This window comes from Schistocerca americana, chromosome 6 (assembly GCF_021461395.2).
Source record: "Schistocerca americana isolate TAMUIC-IGC-003095 chromosome 6, iqSchAmer2.1, whole genome shotgun sequence".
Lineage (NCBI taxonomy): Eukaryota > Metazoa > Arthropoda > Insecta > Orthoptera > Acrididae > Schistocerca > Schistocerca americana.
In genome coordinates, this window is record NC_060124.1 from 583,320,472 (window position 1) to 583,339,229 (window position 18,758).

Genomic DNA, 18,758 nt, shown 5'->3' on the forward strand with positions numbered 1-18,758 from the left:
TCTCCAGTCTTGGATGCGCACCCAGCCTCTCCATAGTGCACTCTACTGCCAGCTGACAGCTTATAGAGTCGAGCCCAACTAGTCTTAACCTCAGTCATATGTTTACATCCAACCTCTGTCTCTCAGGCCAGTAGATCAGCCAGTATATGACAAATATTCTTGGAGTAATAAAGTGTTGTGTTTGTTATTATCTGTGTGTTCTTGCAGTGAAATGAGACTGGCAATGAGTAGGGTCATTTTTTGTGTTTCATTCTGCAGTTTTTCTCATTCTGCAGCTTTTCTCATTGTGTTGTGACATGAAAGCTCTGCTTCAAATGTTGTTGCACCTGCAAGTGGACACCAGTGTGTCAGTTTTCCTGTTTAATGCCCAAACATATTTATATTTCAGCTCTCCTTTGTTGTCTATCAGTAAACAGGCACCTAGGGGGATAAGGTAAACAGCAAATCCCCTTGCTTGGTCAATTCACAGCTGACGTTACCTATACATCAGTAACCCGGCCTACCTTTACTGTTGTTCAGGATGCTAGTGCAGTAAACATTTTCTGGCTTGGTGGCTCTCATGCCTTTGGCTTTTCAGTCATGGACTCCATACAACTGATATCTGCCAATGTCCCTCATCAGTCACTGAATTCTCTGTGCTCTGAATTTCAGGATATTTTTTACAGAAGACCTAGTATGTGCCACAGGCTTTAAAGCCCACATAACCTCGATGTAGTCGGCTCATCCTAGACTTCTCTTTGTTCTTGGTGGATTCCACAGCAATCTGTTCCAAATCCAAGACGGAGCTGGACTGGCATCTCTAGGGGCTGTGGTTTCAGTTTGCTCTAGTGAATGGGCGCACCCCCGGCTATCATAAAATCCCTCTGGTAAACGTTGACTTTGCTGTGATTTTAAAGTCACCAGGAATTCACAGTCTTTGGTTGGCACATACCCACTGCCACATCCGGAAGAGCTGTTCACACACTTACCAGGTGTCAGTTCTTTTCCACCGTACCATCAGTTAACCTTCGATGACGAATGCAAGCATATCATGGTTCTTACCACACCTTATGGTGTGTGTCAGTACCAAAGGTTAATGTTTGGCATGGCAAGTGCCCTTACAAATTTTCTACACTATAAGGAGCACGTCACGTCCACTATTCTGCACTGTTTCACCTACTTGGACGATGTTACTGCATGTAATACAAGTGACATCTGCACAATCTCCGAGTCATTCTTGAAATAATTCGAGCTGTGGGTCTGCATTGTGATCTACAGAAGTCTAAACTTTTCAAACCCTCTCGAGTACCTGGACCACGGCTAGGTGTTCAAACACTAGTGAGCCTTTTCACTGTATGAACTGCAGGCTTTCTTGGGTAAAATTGCCTATTATGACCAATTCCGTCCTGGGGCATCCATCATTGTGCACACTCTCTACCTTCTTCTCCACAAGGGTGCTTCCTCTCTCCGATCTTCAGTGTGCAATCAGGCCTTTTCCACGCTGAAGGACTATCTCAGGTCAGTGCCATATATAGCTACTTTTGATCCTAACAAATCACTGGTTTTGGCTACAGATGTCTTGCACTATGGCGTGAGGGCAGTTCTTGCCCATTGGAATGCAGACGGCTCAGAGCAGTCACTGGAATTTGCATCCAAAACTGTCAGTCCTGAACAAGTCCACACTCAGGTTGAGGCGGCAGCTCTGGCGGTCACCGAATTTCATGTCCTCTTGTATTGCATCAAATTCTAACTCGTTACTGACCACAAGCCATTAGTTTCATTATTCACCCCATCCGTACAGGTCCCCGATAAGGTAGCCAAACCCACAGGTTACTGTGATGGGCATTCTTCCTTTCCAAATATCACAATGACATCCATTTTCGTCCCACCTCATGCCATGCCAATACTGGCACTTTATCCAGGCTTCTCACTGGTCCAGACTCCAAGTTTCATAGAGAGGAGCTCTTATGCTTTCATTTGAATGTTGCCTTCCGCCAAGCAGTAGACAGCTTTCCTATCACTGATACCCGGGTCACCAGGTCACAGCATCCGACCCCATCCTCAAGTAGGTCATCCACCTTGTCCAGCTGGGTTGGTCATGCTGTCCTTCAGGCCGCACTTCCAATCCACTTTATAACTACTTTGTCATGCATAATCGTCTCTCGTTCTTAGACAGCGTCCTCTTCCTCCACCTCCCCACGGACGACGCAGCTCCCATGGTGGACATTCCTGGGAGTTTGCGGTGGGAGGTCTTACAGCTGTTGTGTGAGGGTCACTGGGGTGTTTCCCACAACAAAGCCTTGACTTACAGATATGTGTACTGGTCCTGCATTGACTGTGAGATGGAGCATTTGGTTGCTGCAAGTGCCCAGTGCCCTAGTCAACAGGCGGGTCCAAAGGCTTTGTTTTCCCCCCAAGGCCTCAAGCAACCTAGACCTAAGAATGCATCCATGTGGATTTTGTAGGTCTGTTTCTGAATGTGTCTTGGCTGACTGTCATTGACAAGTTTTCCATACAGAGTCTGCTGCTCCTAAACCACTACAGAACTTGATATTCAAACCCTTTCAAAAAAAATTTTCTGTGGAAGGTTTCTCGACTACTCCCGTTTCTGACAGTGGATGTCAGTTCTTGTACCAGGCAATTTGTGATTTCTGTGTGCAGTCAAGCATTCGGCATGTTCGCTCTCCTCACTTTCACTCCAAATCTAATGGTGAGGTCAAGTGCATGGTTCACACCTTTAAGGCCCAGAAGAAAAAATATCTGCAGGGATTCCCCACCAAGGAGGCATTACTGTTTTTCCTATAGCCTACTGGATGACTTGCATTGGTTCCAGTAACCCTGCCAAGCTTCTCCATGGATGGCCACTGTGGATGTTGTTATACCTCCTCTGTCATGTTCTCACCTGCAGTTGTATTCCACTGTACCACACTTCTTACCAGGGAAGGTTTTGATCAGCACCTCCGTGGTTACCAGCGACCACTGTGTGTCAGAACAGATGCCACATCTATGCTCTCCGGACTGGTGACTGGGAGGTCTGGCACCATCAAAATCAGCTCCAAGTCCAGATGGGCACCCATGTGTCCAGCTAGGCTGCACCACCACCTTCACCGGTGGATAGGTTGCTGGGTGTCACCTATCCACCAGTATTCCAGCCTCAATTTTTGCCTGCATCAGTGCCGCTGATGAGACTGTGACATTACAACCTCTGGCAGCTGCCCCAGTGCCCCTCCAGCTGGTGGATACTACCATTACTGGTTCGATGTCATTTGCGTGGCCTCAGCTTGCAGTGGAGTCACTTCCACTCTTCCTCCACTGTCTTATGTCACCACAGATTCTGGATTGGAATGCCTGTCACTGGTCCCATCATTTCGCGCTCCCACAGTGGGGCTTCAGAGCACTCTTCACACTGACCACTTTCATCCTTATTCCTCTCTGCTGACAGAGAGTAGTTCTCCCCTCTCACCTCCGAGGTCTCCGTGGACATGAACACAGTCTCCACATTGAGGTCATCCACTCCTTGCCCACCTCTCCACATTGAGGCTATCCACTCCTTGCCTAGTGTATCAGTGAACCTCCATCCCCAAGGGGAGAGGGGTGTAGCTACATGTGTAAGGTTCCATACCCGAGATCCAGGTGTGTAGCTTTATGTCACGTCACAGAAATCACAATAAACTAGCAGCACCAGACATCTCTGTTCTCGTATGTGCTCACAGCCTCTAAATATTTCACTCTACAGGCCAGACGACAGCTTATGGAATCGAGCTCGGGCAGTTTCGCCCTCAGTCATATATTTACATTCTGGCAATGTGTCTTGGACAAGTATAGCAGCCACTCCGTGGCTGTACCAGTATTCTTGAAGAAAAAAAGCATTGGGTTTGTTGTTATCTGTGTGTCTTGTAGTCAGAACATGCCTGGACGGCTAAGTGGTAAGAGCACTGCCAGCTAATGGCAAGACTCTTGATTCTGAGCTAGAGTCCCAGTCGAGCACACAGTTTTAACCAGCCAGGAAATTTCATAAAAGCACTCACTTTACTGCAGAGTGAAAGACACACTTTGAAAAAAATGCTTTTTTTTATGGGATTGATTAATTATCCAAATAGTCAACTGTGAAGGTACTACCAACATGAACGAGTGTTGCTGTTTATCTCAACTAACAGTCCAACAAAATCTGTTGTTCCTCTACAGAGCCCTTATCATTCTGCATTCTGTCGCATTGCAGCCAAGCCATGTGGAGACTCTCCACACCACAGCAGCTGCATCAGTGTGCCAGCTCTACATTTCACTGTGTCAGCAGCTCACCTCCCTGCACTCAAGCCACTACTATGCCTGCCACCCAGTGCCAGAATATTACGAGAAGAATGAAACACACTATACTATCCAGACTTTTTATGTTCATGGTGGAGTCAAGTTGAATGATTAAATAAAGAACTGTGTTTATGTCCACCACTGGTGTGACTGCAGCTCCCCACACTTCGCACCTGTCTCCCAAATCGTGCTGCATTTGGGTGCCCATTGTGGGGCCATCTTGCTTTCACTTTTTGCATTTGCTGTCAGAATTGAGATGGCTGGGAGACTATATCTATCTACATCTACATGATTACTATGCAGTTTACAATTAAGTGCCTCGCAGAGGGTTCATCAAACCAAATTCAAGCTATTTCTCTACTGTTCCACTCTCTAACAGCATACTGGAAAATGAACAAACAAATCTTCCTGTGCAAGCTCTGATTTCTCTTATTTTATTTAGAGGATCATTTCTCCCTATTTAAGTGGGCACCAACAAAATATTTTCACACTGTTTAGAGAAAGTTGGTGATTGAAATTTCATGAGAATATCCTGTTGCGGTGAAAAATGGCTTTGTTTTAATGACTTGCCACCCAATTTCACATATAATATCCATGACACTTTTCTCCCATTTCATAACAACACAAAACAAGCTGCCCCTCTTTGGACTTTTTGATGTTCTCTGTCAGTCCTAACCCATGTGGATCTGACACTGCACAGCAAAACTCCAGAAGAGGGCAGGCAGGCATAGAGTAAGAAGTCTCTTTAGTAAACTTGTTGCATTTTCTAAGTTTTCTGCCAATTACTCACAATTTCTGGTTCACTTTCTACGCAACATTATTTTGATGAACGTCCAACTTGAAGTTATTCATAATTGTAGTCACTAAGTATTTAGTTGAATTGATAGCCTTTAGATTTGTGAGATTTATCGCAAATCCAAACTTCGCAGATTTGTCTTATTACTAATGCTTTCATTGCTTAGAGTCAACTGCCACTTTTTGCACCATACAGACGTCTTGTGTAAACCACTTTGCAATTGCTTTGATCATCTGATGAATTTACAAGACAGTCAATGACAGCTCATTGGCAAACAATCTTAGTGGGCTGTTCAGGTTGTCTCCTAAATTGTTTATGTAGATCAGGAATAACAACAGAGCGCCTGTACCTCTTCCTTGGAGAATGCCAGATTTTACATCTGTTTTACTCTATAACTTTATCAGTTACTATCAATTGTGAGATTTCTGACAGGAAATGATGAATCCAGTCGCACAACTAAGACACCACTCCATAGGCATACAATTTGATTAGCAGTCGCTTGTGATGAATGCTGTCAAAAGGTTTCTGGAAATCAAAAAAATATGGAATCAATTTGACATCCCCTGCCGATAGTGCTCATTACTTCATGAGAATAAAAAGCTACCTGTGTTTCATAAGAATGATATTTTGTGAATCCATGTTCGCAGTTTGTCAATAAACTATTTTCTTTGAGGTAGTTCAAAATGTTTGAGCACAATATATGTTCCAAAATCCTACAGCAAATCGACATTAATGATATCCGTCTGTAATAAATGAGTCATATTTTCTTACTTTGGTTGTGGTGAGACGTGTACAATTTTCCAATCTTTCTTTTGATGAGCGAGCAGTTGCATGTAACTGTTAAGTACGGAGCTATTGTATCAGCATGCACTGAAAGGAATCTGACTGGTATACAATCTGGATCGGAGGCCTTGCCTTTATTAAGTCATTTAAGCTGCTTCACTAGAACAAGGATGTCTACTTTTAAGTTATTCATACTTGCAGTTGTTCTTGATGCGAATTCTGGAATATTCGCTTCATCTTCTTTGCGGAAGGAATTTCAGAAAACTGTATTTAGTACCCCTGCTTTAGTGTCTGTGGTCATGCGTGCAAGAGTTGCATTTGCGTGAGTGTATATGTTTATGTTGTCTATTTCCGACAAAGGCCTTGTTGGTCGAATGCTCACTTGCTGACAGTCTTTTTGTTGTGCGTACCTGTGACTTAGCGTCTCTGTTATATGGTGAGTAGCAACTATTCTTTCCATAATACTGATACAAAGCAGCCATATGGGGAGGCACCGCACAGGTGCGACGAGAGTTACTGGCCCTGACACCATTAATTAAACCACTCCGTTTTCAGGAACACACTGGACATAACAGCAGTAAATCCACCAACGATGTCTGTAGAAACTTATTATAAAGGGAGAACACAATGAGAAAGTTGTACAAAGACTTTTTTGTATATTATGAGCAGCATGGTAGTCCAGGAAGTAGTCTATCAGGATACAGAGGGAAAAAGCATATTATGGGCAAAAGAGAGTAGTTGGAAAGTGACTGACAGAGGAAGTAGATTCATGGCATCTGAGAGGTCCGTGGCGAGAGGCCACTGGACTACGCACATTGCCTGCAGCCTGTCAGCCACCACTACGAGTTGTACTGAGTAACTGCTGTGAACTCTGCTGCTGTTGGGTCGATACCTATGGATCTCTGCCATACCGCCCCAATGCTGGCAGCCAGCATGCTGCCACCATCTCCACAGGATCACTTAACACCACTGGAGTCCAACCAGCAGTTCAGAGTCTAGAGCTGGGCAGCACCGCATGCTGGCCAACATCACTTGCAGCCCATGCCATGCCACGGCTGAGCCACTTGCAGCCCATGCCATGCCACAGCTGAGCCACGTGCAGACACTGTGCCACTGCTGGTTAGCAGTGTGCCAGATCTACATTATATTGCGTAAGCAGCTCACCTCTCTGCACTCAGACCATCACTATGCATGCCGCTCAGTGCCAGAATATTATGTGAAGAAGAAAATGCACTACAATGCCTGTAATAGCTGGATGGAAAAGTTAAAGACTTTCTTGGCAGCTGTGCATGCAGCAGCAAAAAATATAGGGAGGCTACTGATATAATCAAACACTCTAATACAGAGGATAGTTATGGTCTCGCTGCCAGTAATTCCAGCCCAGCGGGCCATTTGTGTTCACCAGCCAGCACCACCACACAATCTGGATTTAGTAGTGAAAACAGTGGCCATGAGGGAAATGCCATGCAACCTTAATGATTCCTGTGGGAGAACATTACCCTGATTTGCTATAGCCTATCATACAGCTGTCCCCCTCCTTAACAATCTCTCTTCAAACTGTCCAGTGACATCCCAGATATGTGATACTGATGGCTACCAGATAACCAAAATAGATAGTATATAGGGGAAGACATTCACTAGTATCCAGTAATTAACTGCTCTGAAGAGGATTACAGAAAGCCAGCTGAAACCTTGGCATTTTAGTTGCATTTGCATTTTACAATGACACGGCCTAATACCCATTTCATTCAAAATGACATTTCGCCATGGAAACCTACAAACATATAAATTAAAAGACATTTACGTTCATGGTGGAGTAACGCTGAATTATTAAATAAATGACTGTGTTTACATCCACCGCTGCTATGGCTGCAGCCTCCCCATAATTCACGTGTCTCCCAAACCACCTACAGAGCCTACATCACCCAAAAGATCTCTAGCATATCCTGAAAACCAAGAACTGTTCACGTTTCACGGTGGTTTCTCTGCAGCTACCACCTTCCTGTCACAGTGCAAATGACAGTTCAGCTGAAACTGATTTTTATTGGCAACAGCATAAAGCATTAAGGAGAAAATTTATTGGGAGAGTGTGAAAACGACAAGATCCTTAGGGGGCCTCTGCATGATGTGTTATCTACTTCACACACGCTATTCTTACACTTCATATTTGGAGAACAGAATGCTTTATTTACTTTATGGGCACTAATGCAGAAGACAATTCCTAAAGAAGGAAGTGCAAATATGCAAAAATATGCCAACAGCCCTGCCTTTTAGTCTACACAATGAGAGTGTTCTAAGAGCGAATCATTCTGAAGTGACAAAAATGTGGTGCTACTGTAATACCAGTTACATTCAAGAACAGGCCAACAGGCTGCAATGCGTTTGAAAATAGAAATATCTTGTATATACTTACACGAGTTGCCATTTTAAATACATATATTATACAAACTGACATACGTGTGTATAACTCACCTCAGATGCAACTGGTTTGACTTCGTAATCTTCTTCAGGTTGCTCCTCCTTCACACACACAAATTCAAAGGGCTGTAACAGAAGAGAAGTGACAGTTTAGAGGTGAAAAGAGCAGCTGTTAATTGAACAAGCAGTACAAAAACCAGACAAGAATTGTAAATCATTAAAGATTCACTTTAGATACAAAATGGGGAAACTGAAAAGGCTTTATAAAAGAGAAAAAGGGTCCTATTTTATGATGTGATTTGGAGAAAGTGGAACCGCTATTAAAAATTCTGCAAATTGTACAGGAAAGGAAAATAATGACTTCTTTGACATAATGAGTATGAAGCACACTTACACAACAGAAATTCATTAACCTTGGTGGATATTGTGGGAATCTCCAGGAGTCCATTCCCCAATTATGGTATTATGTGCACAGGTTGCAACACCAGAAAATGGCAGCAAAACACAACAGACCTGCACAGGACTGACATTTGGTGCATGAACTGGCAGCTTAATCACACTAAAAATATAATGTATCGAATGTACATAGTTGGAGACATTTAGTAGGGTTTCATTACCATTTATAATGGAATTACTGTATGGTATTACTAGCCACGAAGACAAGTCTGGAGTTGTTCAGTTGCCCGGTGCATGTCATTCTATTTGATCCCACTTCAACAACTCCCACATGTGTGATGGAGATGAGAATATATAAAAGGTAATTTATAAATGTCAGTTGCTGCATAAAAAAAGAGTTCTACCAACTGACAGAAGTTTATATCCAAACGTTTAACAAGAAGCTTGTATCAATAGTAAATAATCAAATAACAGGAAATAGAGACTAGTTCTTGCAGGAAATAAAATACATGTGAAATACTGGAACAATTTATTATACTGACAAATTAGTGTAGAGCAAGATCATTCCAGCAAATTCACATGGCAGAAATAAAAAATAACTTCAGTCACCAAAAAATTGGTACAGGCCTTTACAGAGGAACTGTGCACCAATGCAATGGCTGGAAGTGTTGAAATGAAACACCATTCCACTTCTGGAAAGATGATTACAATATGCCACATTCGGAATAAACAGGAGTTTATCCACAATGCTGGTTTGCTTTTCCCCCAGGCAGAAGATGGTACCAATTATCATTGAGAGACAAATGCAAAGCTCTATTAAGGGTGGTTCAAGAAAATTAAGAAAAATTATCTACATAGAGCTATGACTGTGACTGATAACACTTTGTATCAGATAATGAAACAGAGGAAGGGTTCTATTGTTGAATGACTTTACAATGAATTTACAAAAGCAGTTCCCATATCAAACACCAGGAACTCATTAGTAGAGCGAACTGTGTTCAGTAGATAAAGGACTCAAAATTCTGTGCTTGCTAATCGCATACTGTGAATTCCACATCATATAACCATATATGTATATTGAAGGTAGAGAGCCGAGGAAAGGAATGGAATGGAGAGGGGAGGGGAGGGGAGGGGAGGGGAGGGATCACTGCTGTCAGCTGCATTGGGACATTATGCAGAATCAACAGCAACATGTAAAAATGTGTACCAGACTGGGATTTGAACCCATGATCTCCTACTTACTAGGCAGGTGTGCTAACCACTGCGCCATCCGGTACACAGTGTTATCGCAGCTGCGCCGACTATCTTGGCACTCCTCACGGCCGATCTACACTACCACACTACCATCAGACATGTCCGAAAGAACAGACACCACACATTCATATAAATCAGATAACGTGTTTGGGATGTGTCAAAAACATGGTCACAATAGAATACAAGACTTTTAACGCAACTGCCACACTATACCTTTGCTGCTCCATTTTGCAAAAAGCAACTGAGGGATTTTCTAAAAATCACCATTCTTACCTACAAATTTTATTCCATCTAGTTACTGCATTTAGTAAGTTGACTTTTTATTTACTGGTGCTAATGGGCATATTCTTTAAGAACTGTTTTATATGGAGAGTTCATAAGCTGTCTCCAATTTTCATCTTTCTCAAAAGCGAGATCTCTCTCCATGGGCATGTGACAGCCAGTTAACATAGATATGCTGCACCAAGGGTGGATAGCACATTTTTCACTCTCTACTGTAGGATTGTCAATCATTATGACGGCAGCAGGATGGTGCTTTAGCAGCTGCAACCTTACACGGATTGATGCCAGTAACCAATTTGTTTACAAAGTTGCATGTCACAAATATGAAAATTGTTAATAAGGAATGGTTTGTAATACTACCAACTAAAGTTAAAGGAATACAGCATCTTTAATTTCACCAAAATAGATACGAGGATAGGCCCAATCAAAGTGTATTCATATAATATTCCTGCGAGAAAATGACACAGTAGAAATCATCAAAAACAAGCCAGTAATTAGGGAATTTAAGTCCTTAAGACTATCAACAGGAAATTGTTCACGAAAAAATGGTCTGGCTTTCCAGTTCTTCAAAGCTGGTATTCCCTAAAAAATGCCCAAAAAGCATGCTTTTATAAATACTACAGCAAGGGTCACCTTATTTGCTACTAAAGAAGCATTGGAACTCAAGATGAATTCAAAGTGAGAAGTAAATTGTTATGAAATGAATAATTCGTCAGCTCACCACCACCACCACGCTCAAGATTACGTTCACTTCACAGGCAGTCTGGTTGTTGCCCCCCCCCCCCCCATCCCCCCCAATACATACAGCAACTGTACAATCACTGAAAGCTATCACTACTGACACACATATGATGTGCAGACCTGACCTGCCTGACAAATTGTGGTAGCTGCTGTTCTACTTGTCAACACAGTACTTGCAAACAATCACCACAGCTGCTAAATTGGAATTTACTATCAACACTAAACACAACTTTGTGCAACTCATCCTCCCACCTGCATCTCTCATCTATACCACTGGAGGTTGGTTGCAAAGTGGAGAGGTGCCAAGAGGAAGTGCTATGCACACCACCCTCAATCTCAATCTCCTAGTCCATCTTTACGATAAGATTCACTTTGCTCTTAGCTGACATTTTGGATGCTATTGTGTGATCAGTGAGACGTTCCTGCAGGTACAAATCTGTACCTATTGCCATCCAGAACCAGCAAGAGCACACGTACCACTCTTCAACTGTCTAATACATATATGCACACACTGATACACAATTGACATCAACATGGGCAATTTGGCAGCTTTCCACTGGCTGATAATACAAGCTGATGGAAACTCAGTCAAGCTCACAAACTGTACTAATCAATGTCAGCTTGGCACAACTTGGCAGCTCTTACTTAATGTTATGGGTATCATACTCTGTGGATCTTGTGGAGACGTGTTTCTGGGATGTGGAAAGAAGAGAAGGATGTATATTTTATTAAGTGTAATACAATGAAAAACCTTAAATTTACCAATGCTCATAAAGATAGGGTACTAATATAAATAATATTGTAACTCAAAACATTAATTTTAAGGGTTCTGTGAAGGTATTCACTACTAGAGCAGAAAGAGTTATTCAACAAAGTTCTCCAATTCAGCCAAACTCCACGTCACTCTCAACACATTCAACATGCACTGGCACACATGAGTACCCAGTACCTGACTTCTTTCTCCACAAATGTGAAGCTTTTGAAGTCTTTGTAGAGTTTACTTAAGGTCCTCATGATGTATTCGAGATATATTTCTTAAGAAAAGAGAAATAATGGTAACAACAAAGAACACTGGTAAATGTGTGTATTGTGAAAATTGTCAAAATACCATATGTTTTGGTGGCATGTCTTTCAAATAACATTAGATATAAATCTTACAAAGTACTTCTGTACCTATAGAATATTATCTCTTTAAACTAAATTTTCAAAACACAGTTCTAAAAGCCGTTTGTTAGTAAAGATAGGTGGAATTTTTAAATATCCTACAGCTCTAACCTTGCTTACTGAAAATTTATTTGAACTAAGAAGTCTGATATTATCCCTCTTAAGGACTGTAAGTTAATCATCATCATTCTTTGGCATGTAACACACAAGTATAAGGAATGTTATCCACGGAGTCAAACTCACATCATCTGGCTGTCTGCATTCAACATTTTCTACACACACACACACACTTAAAAAGCATACAAGAATTGTCATAAAATAAAATTATTCATACATGACTTATATGTCTTACTTTAAAATTGACAACACTTGATACTCTGTTTTGCTTTATCATGCTACCACTCATTCACTGCATTAACACTGGTCGCATCTGCATAATGCCACACCAGCTGCCTTCCCATACACTGACTTGCTCCATAAACATCAAGTATACAGCGCCAACTGGTTGCACTGAACCACCAACTATTCCATTGTATCCCAGAGATGTCAAAGCAGATATGGAAAAACAGCAGTCCCAATAATTATATACACATGGAGCCATGAGTGTGCCAATGGTTGCAGCAGAAAGAATAAGTAAGTTAAACATCATCAACAAGTGGTAGTAAACAGCACATATGCTGTAAGTACAATGAGGTGACAAAAGTCATGGGATACCTCCCACTATCATGAGGGACCTCATTTTGCCAGACGTAGTGCAGCAATTTGGTGTGGCATGGTCTCAACAAGTCAGTGAAAATCCCCTGCAGAAATACTGAGCCATGCTGCCTCTACAGACAACTGCACAACTGGCTCTGAGCACTATGGGACTTAACGTCTATGGTCATCAGTCCCCTAGAACTTATAACTACTTAAACCTAACTAACCTAAGGCCATCACACAACACCCATTCATCACCTCTACAGACATCCATAATTAAGAAAGTATTGCTGGTGAAGGATTTTGTGGACAAACTGGCCTCTCAATTATGTCCCATAAATGTTTGATAGGATTCATGTCAAGCGATCTTAGTGGGCAAATCATTCACTCAAATTGTCCAGAATGTATTTCAAACTAAGCACGAATGACAGTAGCTCAGTTACATAACTATTTTGCTTGGGAACACAAAGTCTATGAATGGCTGCAAATGGTCTCCAAGTAGCCAAACATTATCATTTCCAGTCAACGATTGGTTCAGTGGGACCAGATGACACAGTCCATTCCATGTAAACACAGCTTACTCCATTACGGAGCCGCCACCAGCTTGCACAGTCCCTTGTTGTAACCTGTGTCCATGGTTCGTGGGATCTGCACCACACTAACTCTACCACCAACTCTTACCAACTAAAATTGGGACACATCTGGCCAGCCCACAGTATATAGTTGTTTAGGGTTCAACAGATATATTCATCATATGTCCCACTATGATTTTTAGTGCTGCTAGTCTGTTAGCACTGACATCTCTACGCAAAAGCTGCTACTCTTGATCATTAACTGAAGGCCATTGGCCACTACACTGTCCGTGGTGAGAGGTAATGCCTGATTTTTTTTAATTCTTGGCACTATGAATCTTGGAATACTGAATTCTCTAATGATTTTCAAACTGGAATGTCCTATGCCTCTAGCTCCAACTGCCATTTCATTTTCAAAGTCTTTAATACCCGTAGTGCAGCCATAATCACATCAGAACCCTTTTAACATGAATCACCTTGGTACAAATTTTCAAACTGGAATGTCCTATGCCTCTAGCTCCAACTGCCATTTCATTTTCAAAGTCTTTAATACCCGTAGTGCAGCCATAATCACATCAGAACCCTTTTAACATGAATCACCTTGGTACAAATGACAGCTCTGCCAGAGCACGGTCCTTTTATACCTTGTGTACGCAATACTACAGCCATCTGCATAAGTGCATATCACTATCCCATGACTTTTGTCACCTCAATGTATGGTGAATCACCTAACCCACAACGGAATGAGGAAACAAAAAGAACTACCTAAGGACAGAAAGATTGGTATTGTGCCATATCTAGAGAATATCTCAGCAAAACTTGTGAATACATTTAAACCGTACAGTGTCCAGGTGGCATTCCATGTGGAAAAACTTAGAATAGTTTAAAGTAAACTGCAACAAATGGAAATATACAGAGTGTATCATGCAACACAAAGTATGAAGATCAAACAGGAAGAATATACTTGACAAGTTATAGAAAGAACACACAGACCATACAGCCAAGGAAATTATAGAATAGCTCCAGTAGGCAAGCGCAATTACAACACAATCCATCCAGTGAAAGGTATTGAAGAGGATTTAGGCTTGGTATCAAAGAAAGTAAACTTAACCTACTTGAAGAACTAGAAACTATGTTTCATTCCATAATGTGCTCAATGGACAAATCAGAGAAAACTCTAAACCTCCTTCAACGAGGCCATGGATTTTTTTGAATTTAGCAGTAATATGATACAGGCAAGCAATTTTCATAGATAACTATTGGCAATATTGTTTCTTCATGTCCTCTTGACAAATGTGGAATACAATGGAGTGGTTAGTGGTTCAATGAAGACAGTTGGCGCCGAATACTAGCTGTTTACAAAAACGAGTCAACGTACAGCAAGGCAGCTGGTGTGACATTAAACAGATGCAATAGGTGTTACTGCTACAGAAAAGCAGCACTTCGATGAATGGGTGGTAGTGCAGTGAAGCATAATAGAGGATCGGGTATTCCCAATTTTGAAGTCAGACACACTTGACTCCCAAAACATATGGCTGTGATTAACATTCTTTTTATTTATGTGTTGCAAGTTAAATAATAATGACAATGAACTAAGGTGCTTCAATAATTGAAGGGTGTCAGTTATCTAGTTAACAAACTAAACATTATCTACTGCTTGTATTTCATTCGTTTGAACAGACTAGTTTTGCAGCTTCTATCAGAAGCACTACATTCCATTCAATGAGCCTCGACAAAATTTAATAACGATCAACCTGTCTTATATTACCAACTGATAGGATCATTTGCTGATTTTTCAGTATGAAAGCTCATGCTATTTCTTACTCCCGAACTTTTATTATCTGGAAACAGGTCAACATTTGCACCATCTGGCAATGCGAGTGGAAGGCAGGTCATATGTATTAGAAACAACATAGGACACAAAGTAGAACCTTGAGTCACATCACCTCTAACTGATTCAAATTTCAAGTGCTACACAAGCACCATGGAATGATACATTTTGCTATCCATCTTGCAGATAAGATAAAAAAACAATAAACCTGCTGTGTCTACTACCCCATAAAATCCATAACACTGTCACACAGAAACCAGAATTGAGCACCAGTTACGATAGCAGGGTCAATAACAGTAACTACCACTTCACACTGAAGTACATTTATCAAGCATGCACAACAGTACAAATGGCGCCGACCTGCCTGTTGCAGAAGAGTGTGCTCATATTTATATGTTTAATAGTCTAGCAAACTAAAATATTCCACAATTAAGTAAATTCAAGAACCTTAGAAAAATCACAAATGATAAATAATTGCAGTATGCAGTAATTGAATCAGTGACCTGCACATTCCAGCCAGCTAACAACTACAGTCTCTAAACTGCAGCAAATGACATACTTGCAGCTACGTTTTTCACATATTTAGTCAGTTTCCTTCACATGGCAACACTGGTGGATCCTATGTTCTGGTTGCGTTGTCGTGTCCTTATGCACACAATGATTTTCAGATGGAATTATTTCTGTTGATTCACAACAATGCACTGGACAGGCCTTTAAATTCATTTTAGAAGGCCCTACCACAAAACACATTTCAGAACTAATAGGGTTTTATGTAAAAGACATGCATAATGCATGTCAATTTCTGTCTCCTCGGTGTAGACCACAAACCACATTTCAGAACTGTGATAGGGTTTTATGTAAAGGACATGGATAATGCATGTCAATTTTTGTCTCCTCGGTGTAGGATTATCATCCTAGACTTTATATGTGGTATCTGAGAAGTGATAAGAAATACAGTCGAGGCCAAAGTACCACTTTTATTATTTTTCTGGTAGCCCAACCATGCACACACGTGTAAAAATCAATACAAAGTACAATGGCTTGCATCTTACAGGTCAGTGTTTGGCATTATAACATTCGTGGTCAAGATCCTGGGCATCCGATGTCTGTATGGCAGCTCTCTTGCTTCTTCAATTCTTGTGATGCCTTGTTGAGAGGATCATGGGAAATTGCGAAACCTGTAGTAACTTGCTTTGCAGTGTCGTACACAAGTGTCATAACAGGCAGTATCATGTCACAACCTACCCACTTGACACCAACAAAAATCAAGAGCATATCTTCCGTCACCTTTTCACAAAAAATTCCTTGAATGCATTTGTCTATGGGTGCTGGACAACTATCATTCTGTGGATAATGCTGCATCATGAAATTATTTCTGATGTCCGTTTCTACTGAAACAGTTTTACATGCTCAGTGATCACTACGCAGGGTGCTCCATGCTCAAAGTTATGTCTTCGGAAAAAACATGGCAATTTCCAGAGCTACAGATGTCAGAATGCCTCGTTGATAGCACAGCTGATGAAATATTCAGTGCATTTATTTCCACTTGAGAAACCTCTGCAAGAGGTCAGTCCAATCCAGTGAAACACAGCAACAGCAGGAGCTCAGACATTATTGCTGGTTTTTTAATTAGTTTCCACCCTCACTAAGTATTACAACAATCAGGTAGAGGTTGCTGCAGCTCATTACAAGCTCTTTCATTTGTGGAAAAAGCCAGAACACACATACTGTTAGTGGATCACTGAACTTCAAGGTTTGACCTGACTGTGTCACTTTCAATGTAGCTGTCAACAGTACTATAGTGACACAATGATTCATGATGCAATTGCGTACAACGTGCCAGACAGTAGGATTTGTGAAAAAATTCTCAAACATTCTGATCCTACACTGAATCAAATGTTACACAAACTGTTTGTGAAATTAGTCATTGCCAGATGCTGTGTGCTACTTAAGTTAGACACTGGTACTTCCGTTACACTGTTAAATCGTGGCACTTGTGAACAGTTGGACTCACCACAGTTGACAAAACTTGCACATAACTTACTGTGTATAACGGTCAGGACATTCCAAGTGCTTGGAACATGTAGTCTGCCTGCCACATTTCAGTCTCTCACCAGAACTGTGACAATTACAATTTTGCGTTTGCAAAACTGTGGAAATATTTTTGGATTACATTCACTTCATTTGTCTGGTATTTGTATTCAGAACAATGTACTTTCTGTTTCTGCTCTTAACCCAAAAGCCAGTGTTACTGAATGGCTTGCGGAGTTACCCCTTTTATTTTCTGAAGGACTTGGCAGAGCAGATAATCTTGTGGTGCACGTTAAAATGAAGGACAATGCACAGCCTAAGTTTATTTTGTGCACGTTCTGTCCATCTTGCACTTAAGAGACAAAGTTTCAAGTGAACTTAGAGAATGGGGAAACAACAGTGTTATAGCTCCTAGCTAGTCCTTTTCCCTTAGTAACCTTAACACATCTTTCTGAAAGACTTTGTCTTTGCGTTGACTTCAAATCCGTTGAGAGTCCACAAACAATAATGGATGCTTATATGTTGCCTCACTCTGAGGAACTAATGGACAGGCGTGGTGCAGGCTGATATTTTTCGAAAATTGACTTACACAATACATATTTGCAAATTCCACTAGATGAAGAGTCTCAGAAAGTGTTTGTGGTCAACACACATTTACGGTTCTTCAAATTTTTGCACTTACCAATTTGCAGAGCTTCAGCACCTGCCGTATTCCAGTGCTAATTAGAACAAATTACTGCAAAAGTTCCATTCTGCTCAAATTACTTGGACGATATTGTGGTGTTGGGATGTACACTGGAGGAACATATCAGTAACCTTCGTATGCTTTTTCAAATGCTTTATTTCCAGACTGAAATTCAGTACTTGGGTAATACTCTATGTAGCCATGGTGTTCATCCCCTTTACTCACATATGCTGGCCATCGGGACCTCCCTGCCCTGCGGAATATGACAGAATTGCAGTCAGTTCTCAGGAAGGTGAAAAATTATACCCGTTTTATACACTACGCAGACCAGACAGCAACTCCATTGTATTGCCTGCACTGGAAGACTGTGCCCTTTTGTTTGGAACAAAGAGTGTCAGGATGCATTCCAGATACTTAAAAGCGCCTTGTTGAGTGAAAGATGCCTTGTTCATTTTGATCCTGCTGAGTCTGTGGTTTTGGCAGTGGATACTTCTTCATAAGGTATCGGAGGTGTGCTCTCACACAGATTTGGTTTCACAGGACAGACTGATTGATTGCTTTCACTTCCAAGTTATTGACCAAGACTTGAGCAACTACTCCCAAATACCGAAAGAAATGCTCACTATTACCTATGGCGTAACAAAGCTCCACAGTTATCTGTTTGGTCGGAAGCTTTACTTAGTGACAGACCATAAGCCACTTCACTCTTTGTTTCATCCATCCAAACCTGTTCCACCATGGACGGCTCAGGAGCTACAACACTGGGCTTTGTTACTGTCACAATTTCAGTACAAATATTGTACCTGCCCATGTCAAAGCATGCAA

At 41.4% G+C, this 18,758-nt stretch overlaps 1 protein-coding gene and 1 non-coding gene across 10 annotated transcripts in view; both read right to left on the bottom strand.

Annotated features, from left to right (window-relative positions):
* LOC124619308 (gastrula zinc finger protein XlCGF17.1-like) overlaps window positions 1-18,758 on the bottom strand; it is a 176,826-nt gene that overhangs the window by 96,587 nt on the left and 61,481 nt on the right. For all 9 annotated transcript variants that reach the window (XM_047145616.1, XM_047145614.1, XM_047145608.1 and 6 more), the window contains one exon: window positions 8,336-8,407. In XM_047145616.1, the coding sequence (XP_047001572.1) occupies window positions 8,336-8,407 (72 nt within the window). The remainder of the gene's footprint in view (window positions 1-8,335; window positions 8,408-18,758) is intronic.
* On the bottom strand, window positions 9,881-9,953 carry Trnat-agu. The gene has a single exon. It is a non-coding gene; the product is annotated as a tRNA-Thr (tRNA).